The 16,659-nt window shown below is 45.1% G+C and overlaps 1 protein-coding gene across 1 annotated transcript in view; it reads left to right on the top strand.

The window, feature by feature from the left end:
• Positions 1–16,659, top strand: part of LOC134381672 (WD repeat-containing protein 49-like) — a 78,878-nt gene that overhangs the window by 49,626 nt on the left and 12,593 nt on the right. The window contains 11 exon segments of the mRNA XM_063101551.1: positions 1,308–1,329; positions 1,517–1,575; positions 4,445–4,530; positions 4,533–4,557; positions 4,636–4,709; positions 5,662–5,677; positions 6,401–6,446; positions 7,663–7,722; positions 10,454–10,619; positions 10,957–10,969; positions 12,976–13,048. Coding sequence (XP_062957621.1) covers positions 1,308–1,329; positions 1,517–1,575; positions 4,445–4,530; positions 4,533–4,557; positions 4,636–4,709; positions 5,662–5,677; positions 6,401–6,446; positions 7,663–7,722; positions 10,454–10,619; positions 10,957–10,969; positions 12,976–13,048 — 640 coding nt within the window.

Raw genomic sequence — 16,659 nt, 5'->3', positions numbered from 1 at the left:
CAAAGCAGGCGCAGAGCAGGAGAGCCCTGGCAGAGCCACAGCCAGACCATTGCTTCCTCCAGGCTCAGGAGATCGAGCTCGTCCCTCAAGATGCCAAAACAGCCAGCTGAAAAACAGAGGCTTCAGTCAATCAAACTGCTTCTGTTTGTTCTACATGACAGCATTGTGTAGAACAAACAGCCTGTTTGACTGATTTTTTTTGGAGAGAAGTGACTGAAATTCCACTTCATAGCAAACACAGCCTCAATTTCTAGTGCCAGCAATTAGGTGCCAGCTAATTTCCCCACCCCCACCATCCCTGCTCTGTCACTCAGGAGCTGTGCGACCTGCATCGAGTTACTCAGCCTTCATCTGTAAAGTGACGAGACTCAGCCCCTTCCTCCCAGCTTGGGAAAGGGAGATGAGAGGAGTAAGTAGGGGCTGGCTACAAGGCCCAGCACCTTCTCTTTGGCACTGGGCTTCCCACAGCTCTCCATCCCCTCCCCACACACCAGCCAGACTCGCATTTGCTTCCTGAAGCCCAGGGACCATTCACAGTAAAGTCCTGAACATCCTCATGCCAAATCCTGCTTTTCCTTGAAGAGGATTCTGCCCATGCTGAGAATTGTCTGGGCACCGTGTCTGAGGCTTCCAATCCTATGAAGTTCGGATGTTCTACAGTGTCCGAGCCTGGGGGCTGAGCAGCAGAGTGACAGCAAAGAGAGAGGGCAGAGCAGTGGTGCTCGGAACCAGCATCCGTCATCAAGTGTCACTGCACACCAAGCTCCTCCAGACATCTTATATCCTACTCCTCAGTTGCTCCTCATCAAATTCCCATAAGGACTTCTGTTTTGCAGATGAAATTAGTCCAAAGGGGTTGGGTTGCTTGGCCCCGAGGGCTGTCAGTTCCGTGTGCTGACGTGATGGCTCCTGAGAGAAGACCCCACATGCTCATGTGTGCTCTTTGCACCTGGGTGCCCATGGGGGTCCCACTGCAAGGCCTGATAGGATTGGCCTGGCCTTGTCCCCACTGCGGGTAAGAAGCACTGCCTTTGGGACATAAGGACTGAGAATGTGTTGATCCATTTATGTTTGGGTGGGAGAAGATAAAAATTAACAGTGAAGAAGTCCATTCTGTGGTCTCACAAAACCATGTTCCTCCTGCCCTAAAGAGACGTGTGCTCTCAGTTTTCATGAGTAGCAGCTGTGACAGCTCATTGAGTGACGATTAAATACGGCAGGTTCTGTGCTAATGCCATCAGATGGGTTTTCTCACCTAATCCTCCAAAGAACCTTTTAAAGTAGATCTCGTTATCCTTGTTTCACAGAGAAGAAAGGGGCTTTGAGCAGGTAAGTGACTTGCCCAGGCTCACAGACCATCATGTGAACCCAAAGACTATCCTCGTCACCTTTCATAAACAGAGCAGCGGATGCCTCATCCTGGGTATTCGGTCATGCAGTCAGCTCAGGTTTTCTTCATCTCTGTTTTTCTAAGCAAGATCTGCCCTGAGCCACACCTGGCGCTTTCCACCCAGAGCCCGTGTGCTGCAGGTGCAACCCAGCCTCCCTGCACGTGGTCAGCGGCTCCCAAGCATCCAGAAGTACCGAATCCTGCTCTCTTCAGCAATGATGTATTTGGGAGCGTGCACCTGGCCTCTTGTCCTCACCTTAGGGCTGAGCAGCGTGTTCTGGGGACACTCTTACCCTGGAAGAAAACAATGGGAAGTTCAGTTCTACTCTACAAATAATCAGGTATTGTTTGGACATTCTTCTATGGAAGTCTGTCGAAAGAGCTTACGGTTTCTCCAGTGGCTTGTAGTGTGAACTCTTTGAAAGGACCATCCTGGTAGCATTTTTTCATTGTGATTCCCCCATATGGTGTAAGACAATCACTACCACCCTAATGCATTACCAATCCTGGCTTGAGGGGACACAGCATTCCATGTCCACATCCCCTCACGCAGAGGCCTGTGGGGACTGTGCTGTCTGATCCTTGATGAGTGGTGCAGTGTCTCCCCCACAGGGGGTGGGGGAGCATAATCTGCTCGTTGAATAGGAAACACCCACATTCTATGATTCATGTTCTCCTGTCCTAGCGCTAATTCCATGGTAAGGCAGTTTGTGTCCTTCAGTAAAGTTACTTTTCATAAGCATAACTGCCCTGGTGGTGGGTGGTAAGTAGGTGTTGAATTGAGATAGAAATACTCTCACAGCTATTACTGTAGTAGACACACGCTGGTAATAAACTCTCTAATACTGATTGAATTAAATTATTGATTTGAGTATTTGCTCGCCTTGCAGATATGTTGCCGTGGGAAGTCTTTTTAATGTCATTATGCCCACTGGCACAACCCATAGCATCTAAACCACATTGTACTCTTGACATTTGAGGAGGAGAGAATATAGCCCAAGATTTCATGAAGCCCAAATTTATGAATCCCATTGTACTAGTCCATTTCTGTTGCTTATAACAAAATACTTGTTACTGGGTAATTTCTAAAGAAAACGAAATTTATTGCTTACAATTTTGGAGGCTGGGAAGTCCAAAGTTCATCCAGTGGTGGTGACAGTGACCCAAGGGTCTCACATTGCAAGATGTTGAGAGCAGAGAGAGAGAAAGACAGATTCTCCTCTTCTTTTAAAGCCCTCAGAACCATGCCCCTGACCACCATTTTTAATCCAATCACTACTGCATGGTCCTACAATCCAGTCACCTCTTCAAGGTTCCACCTTTCAATTACCATAATAGGATTTCCCACCCTCTTAGTCACAGTGGGGGCTAAGATTCTAATACACAAAACATGGGGGACAACAATTCAAGCCCCAGGGAGTTTTGGGGGGACATAATTCAATCCACTACAAGCCCTGAGGTCATTTTGAAAGACGTTTTCATTGCTCACTTCAGTTTTTTCACTGCTATTAGCAGCAGCAGCAGACAGCTTTCTTTGGGGATTTTTTTTTTTTTTTTTTTTTAAGAAACAAAGATGTGTCTGTTTAGTCACTTAACAGGAGACCTGAGCCTAGAAAGGTAGGTCGAGAGGAAAGATGCCTAACATGGGTGTGGATCCTGGGCTGTCTGCCCGGCCCATGCTCGCTCTGGGGCATTCTTCCATGCCAGCGCCTGCCCTCTAGCCAATAGGTACTTAATGCAAACTTTATCCTCAGTTGCATTACAAACCACTGTATGTTGTGGATCGTTGGGTCATCTACAACTGGCTGAAACCATTCAAGTGATTCCCATTAACGCTAAGGTCTATTGCAATATTATGGAGAATGGATGAAAGCACCTGAGTGGTAGACATCCCTAGACAGAGGGAAGGAAGCAAAATGTGTACCACTAAAAATACGTCCTCTGAGATTTGAAATTAACAACAGTGAGAGGATGCCTCCGGCTTCTGGTTTGAAGACCCAGAACTTTCTCTCAAGTCAAGAGCTGCATCTTTCACAAAGTGGCCTAATCAGATGGAATATTCAATAGTCCTGAATTTCCCCTGACCCCTTGTGACTTCTCCTCCCACATTGTCACTGCCCTGCGCAGATTTATTGTCAGGGAACTTTGGGTGCAGGCTCCAGGAGGCTTGCCCCAGAGGAAGCCCCTCCTGGGGTGGGCACTTTCTTCAACCAGTCGTGAAAGATGCCACTTGGCTCCCTTAAAGAGGATCCTCATTCGGAGGTTGCTCAAGGGATGGGACTAAAAGAAAGTCACTGCAAGACTGGAACTAGATGGACTGAGTGACATCATAAGTCTGAGGGTTTAGAAGATGCACCCTCTGTAAAAAATTCAGGTCACATTCTCATTCAGCTTTGCCCTGACATTAGATAAATTTTCCTTCTCAAAATTCAATTCACACTTATTTTCTCTGAGCCCAGATGATCATATTGTGCCTACGATTTCTAAATCTTCCAGTCTTGTCAGTGAGTGTTATGGGCTGCATTGTGTACCCTCCAAGTGGTATGTTGCAGACCTAACCCCCAGCACCTCAGAATGTGACTATATTTGGAGAAATGGCCTTTAAAGAGGTGATTATGTTAAAATGAGGCCTTTAGGGTGGGCCCTAATCCAGTTTGACTTGTGTCCTTACAAGAAGGGGAGGCGAGGACAAGATATGTGTGTGCACAAGAGAAAGACCATGTGAGGATACAGCAAGAAGACGGCCGTCTGTCTGCAAGCCAAAGAGAGAGGCCTCAGGAGAACAAAACCTACCCTCACCTTGATCTAGGACTTCCAACCTCCAGACTGTGAGACAATGAGTTTTTGTTGTTTAAGCCACCTAGTCTGTGGTGCTTTGTTATGACAGCCCTAGCAAACAAATACACTCAGGTAAGGCAACAGATACTGGAAGTATAAATACTTTCAGGGTAAGCTTTTATCTTTAATATCTGTAACACTAGACTTCTAAGTGCAAATTCTCTTTAACATGATAGCCATTATTTCTAGGTCACCTTTTTTCAACTTCCTGATACAGGTGGTGAAAGTATGGCACTTTGAAAGGGGAAGACAGCTGTCTGAATTTATTGGGACTCATGGCAATGCTGGGATCACTTGTCTGACCTTGACTCCAGCAGAAGAAAATACGTGCCTTCTCCAGTGTCTCTAACATTCGGGGGGTGATTCCTGCTATGCCATCCTCAGGGGACACTCCTTTCCTGGGCTAGTTATGGGGACAGAGATGGCTGCCTGAAAATACGGAGCTATAACAATGGGTGTTGCCTGTATACCCTGAAACACAGCAAGCCACTTTCTACTTGGTAGTCTCCACAAAATATTGATGCAAGATTAGGCATTTGTGGTAAATGTGAAAAAAAATCAAGTGACTGAGAATCTAGGATGTGTGTAACACCCGGTGTCCTTCTTCTCTGGCATTTCATTTTACCTAATGACTCCAAAATTGCATTTAGTAGGGATGCAATTTACAGATATGTGTCTGCTCCATCTATCCTCATGCATCTGTTCCTTCACTACATGGTATTTACCTGCTTTCTTAAAAGAGATAACTTTCTAAACACTTTAAACATCACATAAGTCAAAATCTAGATTAATAAACTAAAAACGAGTCTCCTTTGTTGTTACTGTGATTTTTTTAGAGGCTGCTCACCGCATTCACTCATTTGCTGTGTCTCTTCTTGGCAACATTTCTCTGATTCTGGCCTGCAAAATTCCTGCAGGGAAGACAAGACACAATCATTCTCCAGCTATCATCAGAGGACAAAAGAAGTCGAAGTAAAAGAGACAAAAATTACTCCAGGTCATGAAGCAAAATTCCTGAGTTTGTTTCCTAGTTCTGCCTTTCCTTTGTCCATCTGCTCAACCAGTGAGTGCCAGGCACTATTCGGGTCCTATCTGGGGAAGCTGAGCCTCTTCCCATGGCATAGCAAGGGTGGAACCAGCAATGTAGGGCAGTGAGGGGGCAGTAAATCAGCAATGCTTCAATGACTTGAAAGAACCTACTGTGGTCTGAAAACTAGAAAGTAAGTACTGACATTTCCCCAACCATCAGTCATGTAAGCTGGTTCAAGAACTGATAAAGAAAAATGTTCAATATAAGATGACAGTGTTGTAATCTTTCTAGATGAAAAACAAAGTGAAATCATGATTGTACCTACTTAGAAGTGAACCTTCTAATTGTGAACCTACTAATTGTACATACTTAGAAGTGAACCTACTTAGATTGTACCTTCTAGAAGTGAACCAAAATAAGTGAGTTACATTCGGGTTGGATATAAGAGGAGTTGTATTTAGTGGGGCATCTCTTTTGATACAAAGTTTGTCCTGGAGGACAATATCAAGTGAAGGGAATTTTCCAGAAGAAAATGTGTCAAAGTATTCCCAAGGACCCTGGTTGTTCCCTGGTCATAATTTACATAACTAGGCTCTTCCAGAATATTGAAAGCAATTATCTGCACATCTTGACAACTGCTTAGAAATAGAGCTAGGAAGCATTGTATCTCTCCACCAAATGCTTTATTTAAAAAAAAAAAAAATCAGAGACAGGAGTAATTAAATTCAGCAGCCATAAGTCAAAGAACAAAAATCCAGTAAATTCCCTCCTGCACACTAAAAGGGTGAAAGTCGTTCTTGGTCAGTTTCTGCTCACGCCCTTGCCTCCCGGGTTTGACGATGCTCTTAGCAACAGGTAATCCTCAGGAAGGCAGCTACTCATGGAGTAGCATCTGTAGACCTCGGAAACTATGGGATGTCCTGTTTCTGTTTCCCAATCTTTTAAGCACCAGTTAAAACACTGATCCTAATGAATCAAATCACATTTTATCTTCCTCTTCATAAAAAAGCAGAAGAGATTATGTTCTTGCTGTCTTCGTTTATCACAAGGATACGGTAAAGTTAAACCACAATATTAAATGCACGCAAAAATTCAACAGATGAAAAGCTTAACTATGAAAATGTAAAATTGTATTATTCTAGGTGTATCATCGTTGTTGGATGGGACAGAAGAATAAAGGTGTATTTTGTAAGTGAAATGTACAACACAATATTTCAAAACCCTCTTTCAGATTGATCTCTTCTCTCTCTCTGTTGATTCTTTTTCTTTTAAAAATAGATTCTGGAGAGATTCTTTGTGCCTTTGCTAGATCTGGTGCACATCGGGTTATGGCATAGACAGAAGAGTTTCCCCCCTCCCTCCCTGCTTCCCTTATTCCTCCCATCTTTCCTTCCCTATTTCCTTTAAAAACCTTTTCACCTCATTTGTTCCAGTTTCTTCCATCTAGTTGCCTCCCATGGGAATAAGTGCTAGCTAGGAAAGCCACCAGGGCCAGGGAGGGCCTCCCCAGGACTCCAAACCAGCCTGGGCACAAACACCTGCAGCGCTTCACCTGGCCTCTCACATCTGGCCCAGGTTTCCTAGCTTTCCTGCAGGCTGTTTGTGGTCCCTCCTTCCCAGCCCTCAGAATCTTCCAGCTGAATCTCTCGTGCCCTCACTCCCAGATGAAGGTTAACCTGTCTGTCAGTTGTACAGCCTTTAGTCCCTCCTTTTACCTCCTGTGCTGGTCTTTATGCCCTTGTCCATCTCTAAATGGAAAAAGGAAAGAAAATGTCATCCACAGACAGCTCTACAGAAATAAAATTCTTTTTTTATGGTTTATAGAGGGGGAAGGGGGGTAAGAGAAGGGGGAATTTGGAAGTGCTGACTAAAACCAAGTTTTAAATCTACCTGTGGCATTTTATTTCCCCTGCTTGCTATGCTGGGTGGTCATGGAATTCCAAATGTCTTTAAACATTGTGAGTTCTTTATTCATTTGAAAGTGCACTGTATTTCACAGCCTACACCTCACATCCTCAGAATAATTTGAGAGATCACTACCTGAGAATTCTGGGCATTGAATTTGTCCTTTGGTATTACAGGTTCCTGGGCTAATGGCTTTGGTTTTAGCGCATGCAACGGGTATGGGTCTTATTATGAAGGTGAAGCTATGCAGATATCTGAGGAGAGCTTGTCAGTTGACATATGATTTGCTGAAATGCAATCACCCAAACGTCAGGAGTGGATCGCTTTTTATTCCCACTGGCACTAGGGGAATTTGCTTTGACATTTCAAAAATCTGCATCACTGGTGGGGTGAGGGGTAGGGTTATAAAATGTGCCAACGCCTTCTCTCTGAAGTTGCAGATGTGTTGGCAGCTCATTTTGTTGCTTACACAATGTCTTCTCTTTGGCTTTGGATACAGGATGCACCATGTAACTTTCATCACTTCTGGAAGCCACAGCCAGGCTGGCAGGATGATCTGGTGAGCCCTGGTCCATTGTCTGGCTCTCAACCCACACAGTGGCACATGATGAGGGTCTCCTCCACTCCAGGGGATCCCCCAGAGTCTCCTGGGCCTTACTCAGGTGGCCACAGCCTCTCAGAAGCATCTGCTATGGCAGGATTCGTGATTGGGTCCAGGTAGACCCAGGAGCACTGAGCTCCAGGCAGCCACTTTCTCTCTGGAAAGAGTGACGGCCCCCTGTTCTGGCTGGAGCATGAGGAGCAGAGTTTATGCAGCTCTCCCTGAGTCTGGCCAGGAGTCCTGAAGTGCAGGGGGGCAGCTCAGGACATGGTGGGTGTGAGTTTCCTCAAAGAAACATCCACTTCATGCTTGTGCTTGGTGGCCTAACTGTGTGTATTCACTGTGCCAGCCTCGGAGAGCCAGAGAACCTAGGTGATGACATCCCTGCTGCCCTGTGGCTTGTTAGGGGCCCACAGCCAGGGGGCTGCTTGTGGTTCCTATTAGGACTCAAAATTCCCCCAACTTTCCATAGCCTCCTGGGACTAAATGACCTCCCTCAAAATTGTCTGGATGTCAAGCCGGTAAGACGAGTGTCAATGCAATGTCACTGGGCCCAGCTGCCTGCCACCACCCCACTCTGCCTTATGCCCCCTATAAATACTCAAGGTACAAGTCACTAGAACACACACTGCATGAAGACAGACCTTGTCTGTCTTTTCACTGTGGTATTCTCAGGATCTAGCCCAGTGCCCGGTTTATGGCAGTTGCCCAGTAAATATATTTTCACTCAACTAGCATCTCTTAAATGCCTATTGTGAACCAAGTGTGTGTTGTTCACTGAAGATGAGAGAACCAGGCACGTCCCTGCCCTCATGGGGCTTGCAGTCTAGCAGATGTTGAGTGAAAGAACAAAGTCATGCAGAAGGTGTCCCATGGAAGCCATGGCCGTTGCAAGGGCAGAAGTCATGCCTGAGTCAGAGAAGCACGTGGTCGTTCAACTCGGCTCAGCACATGTGAGCTCTTATGCAGTGCCAACCTCAGTAGACAGGCACAGAAGACATGGACATGGGTAAAATGTGATTCCTGGCTTTGAGAATCACAGACTGATGAGGAGATAAACAACGGAGAAAATAATAATCATTTATTTAATAATATGACAGATTATTAAAGTTTGAAAAAATAGAATTAGGAGATAATACAAATCGTTCCATGAACTTTTTGAAGTGCCATAATAATCTATAAAATGCTGGAGAAGTGCATAGGTGGGAAACACTGACGGCTCTAACATCAAATGGGCATTAAAAGATTACTAGGATTTTTCCAGGAAGACAAGATGGGGGGGTGCGGGTAGGGAGGCAAAGCCTGGGTGCACGGTGAGGACGCTGTTTGGAAGGACCACGGAAAGTCTGAGCAGCCAGAGCATCGGGAACAGGAGGAAAAAGGCCAGAGAATTAAATTAGAGCTTGGAAGTCATGCTAAGGTATTGTCTTAGGTGGCTCCGGCTGCCATAATAAAATACCACAGACTGGATGTCTTAAACACCAGAAATTTGTTTCTCACAGTTCTGGAGCTGGAAATCAGGGATTAGGGTGCAGCATGGTCGGGTTCTGGTGAGGATCCTTTTCCTGGCTTGTAGATGGCAGAAGAGGCTTTCTGTGTCCTCACATGGCTCTCTGGTGTCTCTCCTTATAAGAGCACTATTCCCATGGGGGGTTCCACCCTCATGACTTCATGGAAATCTAATTATCTCCCAAAGGCCCCATCTCCAAATACAATCACATTGGAGGTTAGAGCTTCAACATGGGAATTGGGGGACAACGAACATTCAGTCCCTAACGGGTGTGTAAATGTCATTCTGCAGGTGGGGGGCACAGAAGAAAGAGCCCACACGTAAGAGCTCACACACGGGGGGTGTCGGCGGCACAGGATTGTGGAGAGAGGCGGCCATGGGCCTCTTCTTTCTCAGTGTCTCACAATGCCACCTCTCAGCTGCGTTCAAGCAGAAGGGGCATCTTAGGTGATCATAGGTAGGTCCTCAAGGGACACTGTGGCAAGTATGGGAGGGCATGGGAGAAAGAATACCTTCACAGAACTGCTGCGAGAAGGCAATTCTCACACAGCAACTGCCTCCCAATGAGAAAGGTGACAGGATAGTGGCTAGGGACTTTTTGAACTCTGCAGTCCTGGTCTTCAAATATCTACTTTGATTTCTTACTTTTGTAACGGTGCTTATTCAGAATTCCTCCTTTCAAGGAGAGCAGATGATTCCAATTCTTAACAGCGCATGTTAGCACAGAGGGGAGCAGATGGGAGCCCTGTAGAGACGGAGTTAAGGGACACCATATTGTGAATTGAGACCTGGGGCTATTGGGAAGCCAAACCACTACAGCAATTGCTTAGGTTTTCTTGTCCCAGTTCCATCAACGTGTCTTCCTCAGTTAGGGCACCTTGTCAATAAATAATCTGCTTGCGAACACTATGGTGAGTAAGGAAGTTCCTAGAAGTACACTTCTCTGGGGAAGGTAAGGCCTTCAGAGGAGATGAGAGTGACCCCAGGACATGTAGCACCCCTCTGGCTGACCCACAGAGACTCCTACATGGAGGGATGGAGTTTCCAGGTGATCCCTTGATGCAGGCAAACACAGAAGGAAGAACCCCTCTGTGTCCTCTGTCTTAGGGACCAAACAAAGAAAGTTAGCTATGGGTGATTTGGGATTTGGTTTCTTAACTCTGTCCCTCTCTTTCTCAGAACCACAGGCAGAAGGAGGACATCCTCTGTGTGGTCCGATGCCCACCTTTCTTTCTTGCCACCTCCAGTTACGATGGGGAGATTGTCATTTGGAATGTCATCTCAGGCCAGAGGCACTGCAAGCTAAACACCCCCAGCCCTTCTGACATCCCAGATCATAGAGAAGGTAGGTGAAGGGCGTGCTCCGCGGCCACTCAGTGCAAGCCCCTGCCATCCTGGCAAATCGTCTGAAGGAGTCTCAGTTGTGGACCACTTCCCAGTTAGAAGGGAGTGGCCTGATTTCCAGTCTGGCTTGTCAGATAGAGATTCCTAAAGCTGGAAGGGAGCTTAGGAGTTCACTTGGCTCAGCCCACGTCCTCAGCAGCTGTCCATCAAATCCTGCCTTGCAAGCCAGCCCACCACCTCAAGAACCCTTTCCTCGTCCACCACTGGCCTGAGGGACACTCTGCCTGCGGAGCCCTGCACCACCTGGTGCAGCTCTCATTTCCCACTCTTGCTTTCAGTTACCACCCAGCAGTAAGCCTGTTTCCCCCAGCCCAGCGTAGACACATCTCCTCGATACCTCGCCCAGCTATGTATCCTCATCCTCAGCCCTCTGTGGCTCCCGACCCCCACACCCTTACCTGAGCCTGTTCTTACTGTTTATACATTGTGTTGCAAAACTTTCCCCCATCCTCCCACCCTATTGCCCCTAATTTTTCTGCCCTGGTTCCATTGCTTCTAGGCCCTCTTTCTCAGCTTATGTGATCATGGGTTCATTCTTTCATTGCTTTGCTCAAAAAATACTGATGGGCACCTGCTATGTGCGAGACACAGTGCTAGGTGTTGGGGTTTGGAGCTGATAACCACATTTCTCTCCCTCCAAGTTCTGAACCATTTGATATATACACATGGAAATAAACAGAGGACCCAAATATCTACCAGGTTATGGCTGTGCAGGTTAGGAAAACCAGCTGGAATCCACAGCCAAGTGGGTTTCCTTCCTGCCACACGTCCCCATCTCCAGAGTCTAGGCCTGTCTTTCCCAAGCAGCAATCTGCAGACACTCGTCTTCCTGGGGCCCAGTAGTGAGACACAGGGGGCTGGACATTTTTGCATAAAATAAGGGAGTTCTTACATCTCCTGAGGCTCCACCAGCAAATCCTTAGACAACCATAGCCCTAGATTACAGTCCCCTGCTTGAGGCCTTTGATAACTCTCTAGCCAAGAAAAAGCTCTAATGACTCATTCAATCAGAAAATATCTTTGAGCTGTTCCCATGGGCATAACAGGATGCATAGAGGCGTCTGAGAGATATGAGACCTGGTGTTATCCTCAAGGGGCTCATGGTCTAAATTCAGAGTCAAGATGTGCATGCCCAGCAAGTAAAAGAATGATAAAGCCTTGCAGTCAGCCCTCACTGCTACTTGAGGGACACCCTGGAGGACAGTGATCAGAAACTGAAACCAATGGACACCAAGAGGTTAAAAAAAATTCTTATTTGTTGCTGTGCTCCCAGCGCCACACTCTCCCGCGTGCGCCACGGGCTCGGCCCCCAAAAATTCTTATTTGTCGATTGATCATCGAGTCTATTCTATCCCGTTTACTACATAGGAAAGATAGCCTATGAAGTTATTTCTAAGAGTGACTAACAGTTTTAAAAATCTTTGGAGAGAAAGTGGTTAAATTTCCTTCTAAAGGTTTGTTTTCATTGCCATTAAGATGAAAATAAAGTCACTGGCCAGAATGTGATGTTGACCTTTTGGCCAACAACTCTAATTTAAAAACCTGTTTGCAATAGCATTTATTGCTCAAAGTTATGTGACTATTTGGTGGTTTTGAGAAACCATTCTTCTGCTCCAAAAAGGCAAAGCCAGCCATAGCCACCGTAACCCACGCTTCCGCATTGCACAAAAGGCAACAATGAGATGGGAAAACAGTATGTGGAAGTTCCCCACTCTTCCAGAAAGAAGACCTGGCTCTTCTTGAAGGTCAAACCAAAACCCAGCAGTCTTTTTCACATAGGACTGATTAAGAGGTTGCCATCTTACTTGGAAAACCATCCGGACAATTCTTCCGACGTCATTTTCAGGAAAGAGGGAGCTAAGAGAGAAAGGCAGTTATGAAAGCTGATGAGCTGAAAACCAATTCTTCCAATTTTCCAACACTTAGCTTCATTCTTCCTGTACTGGGGATTGTTACTTCTCCTCCACTCTCAATGAGAAAGAATTTGAGAGTGAAAGAGAGAAACCAAGAGATTTCAGCCAGACTAAAATCCAGGAAATCTGTGAATTTAACTGGGAGACCAAGGTGTTTTATTGAGGAAAACAATATAACAATATTTGTTGGGTGCCTCTTACATGTCAGTCATTTTTCTGAGTGCTTTTAATATTTTATCACATTTAGTGCTCCCATTGACCCTGAGAGATAGGTGCTATTGCACCCATTTTCATAATGAGGAAGCTGAGGCTAAGGAATTCAGGAACAATGGTTATAACAGCTGCCATTTGTTGAATGTCAGAAGGGGTTTCTCTTTGCCGCAGTCTTCCTGGGGAAGAGGCTGTGGAAGCTCAGAAAAATGGGCGTGAGTGTGGCTTCTCCACTTGCCTGCACCAGGTCTGGGGGAGTATTTCAGTTTTCCTCATCTGTGATGTGGAGACAACCTACTTCATAGGGTTTTAAGTAGAGTAAATGGAACACTATGTGAATAGTGCTACCTGACTGTGAAGGCTGAAAATGAGGACTTGATGAGCCTAGAGAGTCTGGCACAAAGACACTCTACCCCCACCTTCCAAATGTGCCAAAGGCATTTGGTTCATTCCTCCAGGGTAGTTCTTGTTTGGCGTGCATTTCTGCTTCCCCTTCTGTCCACTGCACTCAGCACAATGCCTAGTGCTTAGGAGACATTTAATGGATTTCAAAGAAAAAAAAAAGTGAACAAAGGAATGAACAGCCTTATTGCCTTGAGCAAATCTTTTAACTTGTTTAAGTCTCTGTTTTCTCATCTGACAATAGGAATAGTAATTCATCACCATGTGGGTGAAAGTCTGTAGTAAATGTAAAAGGTGCCGTAGGGTTAATCAGTATTTATTCCAATCCCAGGATTCCTGGGGAAATGGGGACTCTTGGGAAGTGCTACAGAGTCAGAAGCTAAGCCCCTGAATTCCCACCTGCTTGAGTTTCTCAAATTTCTCAGCCCCTCCCTCCAGCCCACATCCAGTTCCCATTTCTCTCCAGAAGTCCGAAGATCCTGGAGCCACGCTGGGTGCCCTGGGCCTCCAGGGCCACTAGACTTCCCATCTGACTTTACCCCGTCAGCCAGCCTGGCCTGGTTCTTAACCAGTGAGGCCACATGTGCTCCCTTTGGTGAGTGTGTGTGTGTGTGTGTGTGTGTGTGTGATAGAGCTGTGAGTGTGTGTGTGATAGAGAGCTCTGAGTGTGTGTGAGAGAGGGGGAGAGAGAGAGAGCTGTGAGTGTGTGTGTGTGAGAGAGAGCTGTATGTGTATGTGGGGTGAGGAGAGAGAAAGCTGTGAGTGTGTATGTGAGGGAGAGAGAGAGAGTTCTGTGTGTGATAGAGAGCTGTGAGTGTGTGTGTGTGATAGAGAGCTGTGAGTGTGTGTGAGATAGAGAGCTGTGAGTGTGTGTGTGTGATAGAGAGCTGTGAGTGTGTGTGTGATAGAGAGCTGTGTGTGTGTGTGATAGAGAGCTGTCAGTGTGTTTGATAGAGAGCTGTCAGTGTGTGTGATAGAGAGCTATGAATGTGTGTGTGATAGAGAGCTGTCAGTGTGTCTGCGATAGAGAGCAGTGTTTGTGTGTTTGTGATAGAGAACTGTGAGTGTGTGTGTGAGATGGAAAGCTATGTGTGTGTAAGAGAGAGAGCTGTGAGAGAGAGAGAGAGAGAGCTGTGAGTGTGTGAGACAGCTGTGTGAGACAGAACTGTGAACTGTGTGGGGGACACAACCAAAAAGCTCTGCTTGATCCCCAGGCCCAGACCTAAATGTTTCCTGCCTCACCTCCCTAAAGACTTGGGTGGCCATCTGCTGCTTCACTAATCGCCAGTGGGCCCAGAGGTGAGGCCAGAGTCTCTAGGTTTACTTCCCACCTTGTGCTCCCATGGGTATTTCCTGCTGGCCTTGTTCTCTCTTTAGAGCCCAGGCTATCTAACCCCCACCAACCCCCAGCCTGCCCCAGCCTCCACCATGCCCTCTAGGGTGGTGGTCACTTGGGGGGCAGGACCCAACACTCATTTCCTGAGAATTGAGTCCTCCCACCCTGCCCCAGGCCACCTGCAGGGGAAATGCCATTGGCCTTTCCCAGAAGAGCAAGGGGCCCAGAGGACGTCATCTAGTTAGATTAAATACCTAACATTTAAAGAGGAATTAATACCAATTCTCTCCAAACTATTCTAAAAAATTGAAACATAGGCCATTCTCCCAGACTCGTTCTGTAAGGCCAGTATCATCCTGATAACAAAGCCAGACAAAGATTCAATGAAAAAAGAAAACTACACACCAATATCCTTGATGAGCATAGACACAAAAATCTTCAACAAAATATTAGCAAACAGAATACAGCAACACATCAAAAAAATTATACATCATGATCAAGTGGTATTCAACCCAGGGATGCAAGGATGGTTCAATATATGCAAATCAATAAATGTGATACACCACATCAACCAATCAAGGACAAAAACCATATGATTATCTTAATAGATGCAAAAAAACTTTTAACAAAATTCAACATCCCTTCATGATAAAGACTCTCAGCAAATTAGGTATAGAAGGAAAGTATTTCAATATAGTAAAAGCCATATATGACAAACCCTGTGCCAATATCATACTGAATAGTGAAAAGTTGAAAGCTTTTTCGTTAAGAACAGGATGAGACAAGGATGCCCACTCTCACCACTCCCCGTTCAACATAGTACTTGAAGTACTAACCAGAGCAATCAGACAAGACAAAGAAATAAAGGACATCCAGATTGGAAAGATGAAGTCAAATTGTCCCTGTTTGCAGACAACATGATCCTATATAAAGAACAGCCCAAAATCTCTACCAAAAAAAACTCTTGGAGCTGATAAATGATTTTAGTAAAGTTACAGGATACAAAATCAACATGCAAAAATCAGTATCATTTTTATATTCCAACAACAAACTAGCAGAGAAAGAAATCAAGAAAGCAAGCCTGTTTACAATAGTCACAAAAAAATAAGATAAAATACCTAGGAACCAACTTAACCAAGGAGGTGAAAAATCTGTACAATGAGAACTACAAATCACTGCTGAAAGAAATTAAAGAGGACACAAAAAGATGGAAAGATGTTCCTTGCTCCTGGATTGGAAGAATAAACATTGTGAAAATGTCCATAGTACCCATAGCAATCTACAGATTCAGTGCAATCCCCATCAAAATACCAAATGACATTCTTCACAGAAATAGAAAAAACAATCCTAACATTTATATGGGACAACAAAAGACCCCAAATAGCCAAAGCAATCTTGAGCAAAAAAAATTAAAGCTGGAGGAATAACATTACCTGACTTCAAATTATACTACAAAGCTATAGTAAACAAAACAGCATGGCACTGGCATAAAACAGACACTTGGACCAATGGAACAGAATAGAGAACCCAGAAATCAACCCACAAACCTACAGTCAACTGACCTTTGACAAAGACATCAAGAATATACATTGGGGAAAGACTGCCTCTTCAATAAATGGTGCTGGGAAAACTGGACATCCATATGTAGAAGAAACTAGACCTGTACTTCTCACCATATACCAAAATCAACTCAAAATGGATTAAAGACTTGAATATAAGACCTGAAACTATAAAACTCTTAAAAGAAAACACAGGGGAAACACTTCAGAAAGTAGGACTGGGCAAAGACTTTACTAATATGACTTCCAAAGCATAGGCGACAAAAGGAAAAATAAACAAATGGGACTATATCACTATAAAGCTTCTGTACAACAAAAAAATCAATTAATTGAGCAAAAAACAACCTACAGAGTAGGAGAAAACATTTGCAAACTATGCATCTGACAAAGGTTTAATATCCAGAATACACAAGGAACTCAAACAACAGTAAAAACACAAATAACCCAATTAAAAAATGGGCAAAGGAACTAAATAGGCATTTCTCAAATGAAGATAAACAAATGGCCAACAGACACTTGAAAAAATGCTGAACAGCACTCAGCGACAGGGAAATGCAAATC

The sequence above is a fragment of the Cynocephalus volans genome, chromosome 7 (assembly GCF_027409185.1).
Source record: "Cynocephalus volans isolate mCynVol1 chromosome 7, mCynVol1.pri, whole genome shotgun sequence".
Taxonomy (NCBI): domain Eukaryota; kingdom Metazoa; phylum Chordata; class Mammalia; order Dermoptera; family Cynocephalidae; genus Cynocephalus; species Cynocephalus volans.
This window is presented reverse-complemented; position numbering and strand designations above follow the sequence as displayed.